At 38.4% G+C, this 13,322-nt stretch overlaps 1 protein-coding gene across 1 annotated transcript in view; it reads left to right on the top strand.

Moving 5' to 3' along the window:
• The window catches only part of LOC119722610 (cilia- and flagella-associated protein 65-like), a 61,128-nt gene extending 48,093 nt beyond the window's left edge, over positions 1 to 13,035 (top strand). Inside the window, exons 28-34 of the mRNA XM_038192811.1 lie at positions 185 to 444; positions 4,008 to 4,167; positions 4,571 to 4,684; positions 6,476 to 6,762; positions 8,899 to 9,024; positions 9,326 to 9,709; positions 10,928 to 13,035. Of these exons, the coding sequence (XP_038048739.1) occupies positions 185 to 444; positions 4,008 to 4,167; positions 4,571 to 4,684; positions 6,476 to 6,762; positions 8,899 to 9,024; positions 9,326 to 9,709; positions 10,928 to 11,213 (1,617 nt within the window). The 3' untranslated portion in view covers positions 11,214 to 13,035. The remainder of the gene's footprint in view (positions 1 to 184; positions 445 to 4,007; positions 4,168 to 4,570; positions 4,685 to 6,475; positions 6,763 to 8,898; positions 9,025 to 9,325; positions 9,710 to 10,927) is intronic.
• The last annotated feature ends 287 nt before the right edge of the window (positions 13,036 to 13,322 follow it).

Below are 13,322 nucleotides of genomic sequence, written 5' to 3' on the forward strand. Positions count from 1 at the left end.
ACTGTGTTCAGGTTAAAGTCTTTCAGGAAAGGACTGCATGAAGCCCAATCAACATGGTGGCCCTGGCAGGAATCGATCCAGGGTCGTCAGGGATGAAAAGACAGGAACTTACCAGCACATCACCTGACAGCCAGCCTTACCATCAATTTGAAAAGATGAAGTCTTTGAATGATCTTACCCACAGGTGGACGTACCCATCCATATCATTGGTGGTGATACAGCTCTTATCACATTCACTGGAGTAGGGTATGATAAGAGAATCATGGGAGAAACTATGCCACTGACAGATGGGACAGAGATTAGTAACGTACCAGCCACTCAGAGCATTCCCATGCCAGGCCAGCTATTGTACCTGAGTCAGGAGCGAGTTGCATTTAGCAATGTGCCACTGTTTTGTCAGGCCCATCGTATGATTGAGATGGTCAATCGATCAGCTAGTCACAGGTATGGATAACAAAACTAATCACTGTCGGAAGGCAGTTTAATAAATTCATCTGTATCTGGGCTTGATTTCAAGCAGCTGTCAAGCAGAAGGTGTTGCTTAGCACAGTACACTCCACAGACAGTGTATATCATATGACATTCAGATGAGAACCGTCCACAGACAGTGTATATCATATGACATTCAGATGAGAACCGTCCACAGACAGTGTATATCATATGACATTCAGATGAGAACCGTCCACAGACAGTGTATATCATATGACATTCAGATGAGAACCGTCCACAGACAGTGTATATCATATGACATTCAGATGAGAACCGTCCACAGACAGTGTATATCATATGACGTTCAGATGAGAACCGTCCACAGACAGTGTATATCATATGACATTCAGATGAGAACCCTCCACAGACAGTGTATATCATATGACATTCAGATGAGAACCATCCACAGACAGTGTATATCATATGACATTCAGATGAGAACCGTCCACAGACAGTGTATATCATATGACATTCAGATGAGAACCATCCACAGACAGTTTTCATATGACATTCAGATGAGAACCGTCCACAGACAGTTTATATCATATGACATTCAGATGAGAACCGTCCACAGACAGTGTATATCATATGACATTCAGATGAGAACCGTCCACAGACAGTTTATATCATATGACATTCAGATGAGAACCGTCCACAGACAGTTTATATCATATGACGTTCAGATGAGAACCGTCCACAGACAGTGTATATCATATGACGTTCAGATGAGAACCGTCCACAGACAGTGTATATCATATGACATTCAGATGAGAACCGTCCACAGACAGTGTATATCATATGACATTCAGATGAGAACCGTCCACAGACAGTGTATATCATATGACATTCAGATGAGAACCGTCCACAGACAGTGTATATCATATGACATTCAGATGAGAACCGTCCACAGACAGTGTATATCATATGACATTCAGATGAGAACCCTCCACAGACAGTGTATATCATATGACATTCAGATGAGAACCGTCCACAGACAGTGTATATCATATGACATTCAGATGAGAACCGTCCACAGACAGTGTATATCATATGACATTCAGATGAGAACCGTCCACAGACAGTGTATATCATATGACATTCAGATGAGAACCGTCCACAGACAGTGTATATCATATGACATTCAGATGAGAACCGTCCACAGACAGTGTATATCATATGACATTCAGATGAGAACCGTCCACAGACAGTGTATATCATATGACATTCAGATGAGAACCGTCCACAGACAGTGTATATCATATGACATTCAGATGAGAACCGTCCACAGACAGTGTATATCATATGACATTCAGATGAGAACCGTCCACAGACAGTGTATATCATATGACATTCAGATGAGAACCGTCCACAGACAGTGTATATCATATGACATTCAGATGAGAACCGTCCACAGACAGTGTATATCATATGACATTCAGATGAGAACCGTCCACAGACAGTGTATATCATATGACATTCAGATGAGAACCGTCCACAGACAGTGTATATCATATGACATTCAGATGAGAACCGTCCACGGACAGTGTATATCATATGACATTCAGATGAGAACCATCCACAGACAGTTTTCATATGACATTCAGATGAGAACCGTCCACAGACCATGTATATCATAAGACACTCAGATGAGAACCGTCCACAGACAGTGTATATCATATGACATTCAGATGAGAACCGTCCACAGACAGTGTATATCATATGACATTCAGATGAGAACCGTCCACAGACAGTGTATATCATGACCTTCAGACAAGAACCGTCCACAGCCAGTGTTTATCATATGACATTTCGGCTGGTAACCTACCTTTGCTAAGCAAATACTTCTGGTGCTCAGCTTTCTGCTTGGCAGCTGTATGACATTGGTCCCAATGCTGATGAGACATCAGATAATTCAGTATATCAAAAATGAAGAGAGTGTTTGAACTTGAAGTTAGTAAAATTTGAGTTTTATACAGATATAACATGATTTGAGAGTGGATTTTATCCATAGTAGCTCTCCTCGATATTGGAAGTTGACAAACTTGTTTCATAGGTGAAGCGGAGGGAGCTAGTTTGTCAATTTCCAGTACCCTTGGGAGCCAGTATACAAATATTGGCTGCCTTGAGTGGTGTAATAAAACTAGCCTTGTTCTTAATGAACATCCTCATGCCTCGTGCCTTTCCATTGAAGGTTACGATAGAGCAGAAGAAACTATGTGTTTCGTATTTAATGAACCGGAAATCAAAGTCATTCGTTTTGAAGTTTCCTCAGTAGGCGTACCACTACTCAATGACAAAGACTTGCAGAGCATTGAGATTGAGATTCATGTAGGAGGCATCGGACATGACGTTGTTTATGATGAGTTGATGGCTTCTAACATTGGATGACATTAGGTTGAAGTCATCTGCAAAGGGAGTGGAGATATGATTGTATTCGCATAATCCATATGCAAACATAGATTTAGAATTAAGGTACTGGAGCAGTGGGTTGAAAGCAATCAAGAATATTACGGTTGACAGTGAATCACCCTGGAATACTCCCCTCTTAGAGCAAAAAAATCTCACTACTCCGAAAGGGACCTCGCACGTACCCTGCTAAACCAGCAGAGAGGTTCCTGATTTGATTTTGGAATATGGGAGGGAATCTATTTCAATCAAGTTCGTGAAATATGAGGTCATGATGAATACTACCGAAGGCGCCTGATAGGTCAACCAGGTTACGTGTTGGCATGTGCGAGCTAGAAGGCATTGGTAGTCATGACCATCAAATTTTAGTTTGTAGACTAGTCGTTATGCCACTACTAGTCGTTCAAAGGTATAAAACTCCACCCACACAAAACTTGATACATGTATGTGTGACATCATTCCGAATTCTTATTGCACATGCACAGACCCATATGTTACATGTATTGCTCAATTGACCAGAGGTATTACTAGACAAATAAATAATGTATTACTAGTCCCGACAAGTCGACTAGTCACAACTTTTTATCACATGACTAGTTGACTATTGAAATTCACTAGTCCCACATGCCTAGTTACATGCAAGATTTTCTTGTTAGTCTTGGCATGAGCTCAGAGTTTATGCATTGTCTGGGTATGTTCAATACAGCCTGAAGAAAGGATGAAGGCTTTCTGTACTGATGTGTTGATGAAGTTGTTCTGGGTTAGTTGGCAAATCGATGTGAGATGATTTGGTGATAGACCTTTGCAATACTGCAGTTCAGGGCAATCATATGAAAGTTGGCTGGTGATGATGGGTCTCCTTTCCTGTGATGAAGGCGACAGCACAGCAGGACCATGATTTTTGTGAAGAGTGTTGCCCGGATGTGGTGTATAGCAGGCAACTTATGTTAGGTCCAAACAATAGAAACAAAAGAAGAGAATAATAAGGGTCCTTGTAAGTATAGTAAAACATGACAGTGTACTTTAACACGAGTGAAATGCCATTATAACTTAAGATGTTCCATGAGTAGATTGTGTTGTAGATGGTGACGTTTTTGTGTATGATTCTATAGCTTGTCCTTTGAATGGTATGTGACATCTGAGGCAGACAGTAAGGTGATAGACATTCAGCCAGTCACTGGAGCATTACAACCATCACAAAACTGCACATGTAAAGTCACATTTACTGCCATCGGAGAGCCATCATTCTACGACCTGGACATTGTGTGTGAGGTAAATATAGTTTGGTTTCTTCGAAGATTCACTTATCTATTGACTGAACAATAGGATTATTTCAAATTAATCACCTAACCTTAACAGAATCAAAACAATGAGTCATGTTATTTAAATCGATTATATATACAAACTAAATCAATATTAGGTTTTGCCCTTCACCGACTTATAAACACTGTATACTCAGTGTGTTACCTCCCGAGTGAAAGTTGGAAAAAATCACTCGGGTGGGACTCGAACCCACAACCTCCTGCTTTCTAGCGCAGATATCCAAATTAATAACTAATAACTAATAACTAATAACTACAGGCAAGACTTCAATTCAGTGTGTTTCATCTTGAAATCAGAACAATTAAAAGCTCAATGGATGAAGTGTACCATTATGTATGTTTTTCCCCTCAAGGTAACAGATGAGACTGAGATGGCAAAGTTCCATCAGAAGCTTGAGTCTTGGAAAAAAGAAAAAGAACGTCAGAAATATGAGTTCACCATCACAGACAAGGACATGATCAAAGAGGTTTGTGTATGGGACATTGGTTTGTGTCTGTATTCTAGATACAACACATGGAGCCAATTCCAACTATTATAAACGTTTTCACTCCATTTTGTCTATTGCAAAGTTTGGCCTACAGTTTAGAATAAGCTTAATTATGCAGTAGGGACAAGCAAATGTGCATATGGAAGACTGCTTAATGCTGCTAGGATTCTGACCTTCATCTAGATCGTGTACAATTCTGACAGTACTTTAGATGATTGTGGTTTTAGTTCTACAAAAAGATTCACCCAATATCATTTAACCCCAACCCTTAGTTTCATAAAATGTATCCAGATTAACTTGCTTTGTATGTAAACACGTACAGCAAGTGCATTGTATCATGACCAGTGTATAAAAGATGGAATTGATGGTTTTTAGGATCAAAAATTCTGTACTTTCATAACAGGGCATGCAAATTTCTATGTTAAAAATAAAACTTCAAATATGAAGCATGTTAACAGGTAAACTTCATTTATTGAAGTAAAAATGTCAGCCCTATAGGCACAATGCACCTCTGCAGGTGTATTCTCGCATTGAACTTTATTCACAAATACATGCGACAGTTAAACCTATATGGGGATTTGACAACTTTTCAACTTTTTACGATTTTTACCGAAAAGGTATTTGGGTCATTCCACCGGGTTGGGGAACAATGTGTGACATATGACCATATTAACAAAAGCATGAATGCCTTGCTAGCAGTTGTTCTACATAATATTTGTTGTAATATTTGCGCACTGCAGAAAGTTTGAAATCATTTCAATGTATTTTGCCAAAAATATGAGCAAAAAAATGTCATTTTGGATGTAACATTGACACCGTGTCAGTGTTACGTCCAAATATGACATTTGTACCTTTTTTTTTATTTCTGCGAAACATTACCCAAATTCAGTTTGCGTACTTCTTACTATAGATGCAACACAATAAGAAAAGCTTTTGTTACGGTAGTCTGGCATCATATGGAGCAGATATGAATGCTTGGTTGTGTGGATGTAACATTGACACGGTGTAAAACCCAAATGTCACACTTCCATTGAGTGATTTTTACACCGTTACATCCACACTTGAGGTATTGTTTCTGCTATATTTGAACCCCAATATACCAAAACCAAAGCTTTTCTTGGTGCTTAGGTGTCCAGTTGTAAATATGCAATGTCAGTTTGGGTAGTATTTTACATACGTGTAAAAAATGGCAATAAAAGAATATTTGGATGTAACATTTACATGGTGTCAATATTACATCCGAATTAATAAATTTTTGCTCATATTTTTGTCGAAATACTTTCAAATAATTTCAAACTTTCTCAAGTATTGAAACACCCTAAGACAAATATTATGTTGAGCAATTGTTTAGAATACATTGATACCTTTAATTATATAACCAAATATATGGATGTATAATGCACTGCTTCCCAACCCGGTGGAATGACCCATTCATGAAAGGTGATAAAGGTGTGATACACGCGCACACACCGCTGATAACTAGCCCCCATTGGCTAAACATGCCACTCCGTACTACCGGTTCCAGTGGTTCCAATGCTAGTCCGTGTGCAGTGGGCGTGGTTAAGTTCAACACGACGTAACACTTACAAATCAGATAGCACTGACCTTCTGCTCAGGCATTTATCAGCAACCACATTTCAGACCACACAAGGTTATTCATGTAACTGCTCCAATATTCAGTTCAGTCCCCATATTCAAAGTAAGGTTCAGATCATTTGATTTATCTGAATCATCAATCGACACTTTCTCACCAAATGTTATCCATAACAGACTAAGAGTAGCAGCAAGCTGTGTCGTACCCTCAGCTCCAAGCGCAGTGATAGTCCAGACTTTCAGCATTACCAGACCTTACCACCAATCAGGAAAGTCCAATCTAGTAAAGAGCTTGATGAGGCTGAGAGATTACAAGGCCTGACAGCATCAGGCACTCCAATCTGGGATAAACCAGCACCACCTGACAAGTTCCTCCTGCATCTAGGAGCCACTGCACGAACCCATACCATTGCAGAGTTCCAGAGCAACTTTCCAAATGAAGTGCAAAACTTCTTCATTGACAGGTTTGCCTTCAAACACATTTCTTTCATTTTTGATGTGTATTTAGAGATACAGTAAACTCCGGCTAAGTGGCACTCTTGGGACCCGAGAATTTGTGACAACTTACGCGAATGCAGATATCCGCTGTAAGTCGTCATTTTGCCGACTTACATGAATGGTCTTTTGCACACATGATCCATTGCACTAATTGGCTTCGATTTACCCTGGATTATCTCCTGAATGCTTGAGTTGAATCCAGCAAATTAATCCTCAAATTGTATCATCACGTTTGGAGTATTGATAGTGGACCCCACGATACATATGTACGTGCACAGCAACGAATTAAATGCATACGTGGTTCAGTATATACCACGCACGCATTGTCTGCAGCACTAGTCATTCAATAAGACGACCCCCAAAATAGACAGAGCGCATGCGTACAGACTAGAGGGGGTACTGGTATTGATATGTTCACGATGCATATGCGATGTATGCAGTAGGACACCCTTTTTCGATACCGATGCATGCAGTGATCACGGGCCGTGCGAAACCACTTTTCTCTCGACACTTTGCCAACCGCAGTACAGGAAATCGATGCCAATGCGTGATTTGTTGAATGCCGACTTACACAAAGGATTTTGTAATGCTTTTTATGGAAAGAGGACCGAGAGTAACATGACGACTTGAGCGAAATCGCGACTTATAAAAGCCGACTTAGAAATAAAATTTAATGGAAATGCATTACGGACAATCGGGACTTTAGTCAGACGGCCGACTTGAGCGATTTGACGAGTTGTACGATGTCCGTTTAGCCGGAGTTTACTGTATTCATCTGTATCTTTTTGCAAGTTTAAGAAAAAAAAGAGTTAGGTAAATAGACTTCAGTTAAAGCTGTAAACTGTATATCTGATTCCTTCTTTATGGACTATTGCACTGACACCCTAATTATTGACACGTGTGTCAGTGTAATCATTCATGGGTAAACATAAGACATGAATTTGCCTTTCAAAAGTCTTTTCAACAATGCATGTTTAGTGGCAAATCTGGCCACTACCAACCAACAGGGCAAGGGTACACTTTGACACCCATTTCTGTCATAAAGTGAGATTTGAGCGCAGCTTTTAACACACTCTCCTAAAATTAACACAGGAAGTATATAAAATCGGTACATTTCATAGATTACTATATCCACAGATACATTTTTGTGTGTGCCATGTCTTAAAAACAGATTTAAGCCTACTTTATTTCAAATATTTACTTTGATAAATGTTATAACTCCTTCCTCTATGTGACTTTTGGACGCAATACTAATTTGTCTATGTTTACCACATCAGAACAAAGCATGACATAACGGGTATTCGTGGGATTGCAAAATACACAAAAATGTACTGGCTCTACAAAGTCAGAGATAAGACACTAACTATAGACTGGTTTAGCTGTACATTACTCCATCTGAACTAAAAGGTGTTCACACAAGACGGTAATTGGTGAAAGGGTGCCCCATAACGATTGCTCAAGCAGTAATAGGCAGTATTCCTCAACAAGGTATAATAACTGTGTACTCTTTCATCGCTGAGGCTTGTTCATTCTTGACCTCCAAAGTGAAAACTGGTTATTAATTAAATTTTATGATTGTCGGCAAAGAAGAATTATTGTTTCTGCAGTTAATTCCATGAAATAAAAGATATAATGGTTTGGAGGCTAAAATTATAGATTTTAGGTATTAATTTTGGCATCTGGTTTTCACAAGGAAAATGCAAGTGTTATTGTGAGTGTTTGTTTTTAAGGCCGAGAGAAAGGTTTATATTTTATTTTAAAAAATAATACACAGAGCTTAAAAATACCATGATTCGGTATGTTTGTTATCATGTGTGTGAAATCAATTTCAGAAACGTAATGTCCATAACTTTATAGTATAACGTCCGTAACAACAAAAAGATGACGTATCCATAACATCAAAGTACCTTTTTATGGAAACTGTCACTTGTGTTTTAGAGAGTGAAGTTTTATCTACCACAACTGTAACTAAATCGAGTCACTGACTCAAGTCATTACAACTCTGGCACAATATACTGGGCATACAGCGAAGATACATCATTTCTGTATGGTATGGATTTGAGTGGATATGATATTGACTCTGTGTATTATTCTCTTGGCAGGACAATGAGTGAGAGATTTAATCTCAGCAGTCAGGAGGTGGAAAGGATGCCAGAAGTAACCACTTCACTCCAAGCTACTGAGGAGGAACGAGAACTAGTATGTGGGGTCTCTGCCAACATCATAAGGTAAAATAGTCTCAAGAACAAAAATGCAAAAGGGTAGTGCAATAATATGTTGAATTACATACAGGTCACTGAAAAAATATAAAGAAGAAATGTGGTACAGACATCTTTTACGAAATGTTGATCTAACATAGCGCCATGGAGAAAGGAAACAGTCACCACATCCCTTCAGGAGTAATACTTTTGAAAGTTTTTACATGAAATCCATGAATGACAGTCATTAAAATACGCACACAACATCAACTGAGAAAGGCCTGTTTGTTTTTCTCTAACCCATTATTTATTCAACTCTTTGTTTATCTAGAGCTCTTCTTGATGACCATGACTTCCATGAAGCACTGAAGGACATCTCTGATGAGCCAATACCCTACTTCATGCAGTTTGGTGACCGTCCCCAAACCCTGGGTCATCAATCTACTGAAGCACCCCTCACTGACCCCCATAAACCATTGACTCCACCTGATGTATTCCTACCGTCTGACTCACGCCCCTCATCTGGCAAATCAGAACCTTTAGCTGAAACAGTTGATATCAAAACTATTGAAGCCACTGCCGTCACCCCCAATGGAATGGATTTAATTGCTGTCAGGTCCCAAACCCAGTCATCTGGGGCCCTACACACAGAAGCAGATTATCAACAGAGTTTGAGGGAGGAACAGAAGAGAATGGAACAGCAAACACTGAAAAGGTGAGAAATGTTACTCTCAACACATTTGAAGTGTAAACAGATTGTGTGAGATCATGTTCAACGCAGACCTTTCTGAATGACAAGTTGTCTAGCATGGAAGGAAACTTGAATTGTATGTTAGAAGTTAGCGGCCATCCATAAAGTACGTACACACAAAATGCCGACTCAAACTCTGATAACTCAAAACAACTGTTTAAGTCATACAAAATATCCACTAGCTTCATACACAACCCTGCTTAACTCAAAACTCTGCTTATGTCAAATTTTGAACCTGTTCCCTTGAGATCCGACTTATCGAGATTTAACTGTAGTACCGAACTACTCAGCGACATTTAAAACCAACAAAAATATCATGGATGGAGGGCAGGATTTTAATGTTTTGTTGGAAATTTGGGGTAAAACGATGTCGAAGACGTCAAAATGCAACAAAAAAATAGGGATGGCAATCAACGCGACGCACCGTAAATGTGATAACCGCCTTGATTCACATATGTAAAATGCACATGATAATCTCATTTTCAATAGAAAGATACTGTTCTAATTTTTAAAAAAAAGTGTCTTTATAGAGTTTAAGAGAAGTCAAGGGTAGGTTGCAGAAGTTGTTTTAAGATGATAAAAACATTTGTGACTCTACATGTACTTGACCAAAACTAAAACGGAGCTTGAATCACAATCACCTTTTATCACGTCGCGGTCTCTTAAGTTTAATGACCTCTAAAGGCATTTGCTGTGCTGGCGGTGGCACTGGGTATACAATTTTCGATGAATAAAAACTGGTCTGGTAGATATTAGATATGAAAAAGTACATTGATCTAAAAGCAAATTATCGCTTTGTGTATTTATGCATTGGCTTGGACCCCCACCAGGAATTGGTAAACTGATGTGAATTATCTTCAGTTGACTAGTAATTATATCCCCAAAAAGCCGTAGATACAGCGCCCTCATACATTCAAGAATGAAGCCTTATCGATTCCTCTTGCAGCTTGCATGAATTCACTTTTGCCAGAAATTGCAAACAAAACGAAATACCATTACATGTATATGTTACTTTTAGATTCATAACTGAAATGTCATTTCAACTGGGTCTTATGTTTGATTAGGTTTCATAGTGTGTGCTGACCTCTTTCAAAGTTTGGTCAAAAACAAGAAATTAACTTAGAACAACCCTCACCGATGTAATACTCATTCATATTGCTAAAATTGGCTGTTTTGTTTCAGGCTGCCAGAGTTTGCAACTCTTTTAGAGAGTGTGCTTGAGAATAGCCTGTTCAACATCATAACTGAGGCAAGTCATGGAGAAATCAATTTGACAGCACGTCCTCGTCTGATTGCTCTTCCACCAAGTAGCACGCCGCAGGTAGGGCCTGATCAGCATGCTGCTGTGCCTAGTGTCAGGATTGGTTCTACTAAAAGAACCAGTAGTGCTAGCCAATCAACACAGTGTGAATCAGAGAAGAGTCTTGTTGGAGATAGAGCCTGCAGCCTCAGTGCTGTGTCAAGATAGACTTGTGCAAGCTCAGTCATTCACAAGTTTCATTTCATCAGTTTGACAGAAATGAGACATCAAACTTCTCATAAGTAGAGTGTCCTACATTTTGAACTAGAAGATTCAATTGAAATTTCTTTTTCTTGAAGATTGTATTGAAAACTGTTTAGCGAAGAAAACTTTGCATTTGTCATTAATGACTGTACCTATATAGGCACTTGTGACCTTTTGCAGGTAAATATGTTGTGGTTTATTTGTGAAGTGCTGTTGAAGATCTGTGATATCTTTTGGCAGAGTGATATTTGAACTATATAAACTAGTCATTTAAATGTGTAAATATACATAGTTAGTGCAGTAAGTCTGACTTGCAAGTATGCATTGTTGACATGGACTACTAGAGAGAAAATACTGTATTCATAAACTGTAGAGTAAAGAGTCATGATTTGGGGGGAGGGGCTCGACATCCTGTGAAACTTAGGGGTCTATCCATTATAGATTGCATACGTACATGGCAAATGACTTACATGTACCTTTAGATATGGTTTTAGGCATGTTTGAAAATACATGTACTTTGTGTATGTTATACAAGTCATCTGTTATCTTCATTCAATCATTTACATTCAGTTTATTGCTGCTGATGACCCACAGCACAGTGTTCTGCTTTTTGTAAACATGTAAATAATGTTTGGTTTTCATTGCATTAGACCTGTTTTGATGTGTTTATTAATGTTTAAGTCAAACATCCCAACTTGTCATATAGAGGTGGATCAGGAGGTTTCTTATCTGATTACTGCGTGTCTGTATTGCCATCACTTTTCAACCTCTTGTTCAATATTTTTGTCGTTTGACACCATGGTTTAGATAAATCAGTTGTTTTTATGCAAATACATTTATATTCGTGTTATCAAGGAGGACAAGCAGCTGTATTAGATACCTCTCAAAGGGCGTCACTCTCTACAGACATGTAGGGAGTGAAATTTGTGTGACGCGCATTGGCTGTGTCATATTTCAAAGAAATTTCGAGCAACATGCGCGGTGTTTAGAACATTTTGCACACTGAACACGTAATTTTCCTACAAAGATGGCTGTCTATGAGAAGGGTCTATTAGATGGTTCTGATACAAGGCTTTTAAGTATTAAAAATCCTATTGAATATCCTGTGAAAGTTCTGGTATCCATCATTGAGCGGTGAATCAACCAATAGGGTCACTGATTGAAATCACTGTCATTGCAAAACATCAAACCCTGGCTTACAATACAAAAATGCATAATGCATGTTGCATATCTGACTCAGAAATGTTGATATAGTATTCACTGCAGCAATATTTTTTAATTTTGTGATGTACATATTTACTTAAAAGAGTTTAAACTGGAAGACTTTTTCAAAGTTTGCTGGAGAGCAGTTTAATGTATCAACTCTCGGTCGGTTTGTATCAAAATAATTAGATCATTGAAAGTGTTGTAATGCACACCTATCACAGATATTTTCATTGGTAGGGGACCTATCACTAACAAACAGAAACGTGAATTGGCTGGAATATGTTGTGTATTCAACTCTAGATTTTCTTTATATTTGGTAGCAAATCCACACATCATTCTGCACCTTTCAACTTTGATTAAAACTACACTTGAATTGTTTTCACTTCTGCTTCTTTTTCAGTTCTTATTCCACAAAGATTAATAACAGTCCGTCCAATTTGAAGACATTTTCTTCCAACATATTTTTACATTTTGTATTTGGATTGAAATGAGTTTTTTATGTGAATAAATATATAAAAAGTAGCCTTATGTGTACCGCTGTGCATTGAGAATAAACGATTCTTAACTTTGCTGACCTCAATCCACATGTGTACTTGTAATAATTGTGGTAGTGTTTATATTACTCTTATCTTGGAATAATTTCAATCGAACTGGTCCAATTACATGTACTATCATCGGATCATATAAGAGGGAATTAAGGTAGCCAATATTATGCTTTCCAATTTTTAGGAAATGAATGTATTGTGCTAGTTAAGTTTTTTTCATTCTATGATCAGAATACGTCTGAAAGAACTGGGCAAGTTAACACTCAAGATTTCTGTAGATTGTTACTTACTTTTTCAGCGAATTTTTTTTTCTCAATTCAAA

This window comes from Patiria miniata, unplaced genomic scaffold (assembly GCF_015706575.1).
Source record: "Patiria miniata isolate m_02_andy unplaced genomic scaffold, ASM1570657v1 HiC_scaffold_16, whole genome shotgun sequence".
NCBI lineage: Eukaryota > Metazoa > Echinodermata > Asteroidea > Valvatida > Asterinidae > Patiria > Patiria miniata.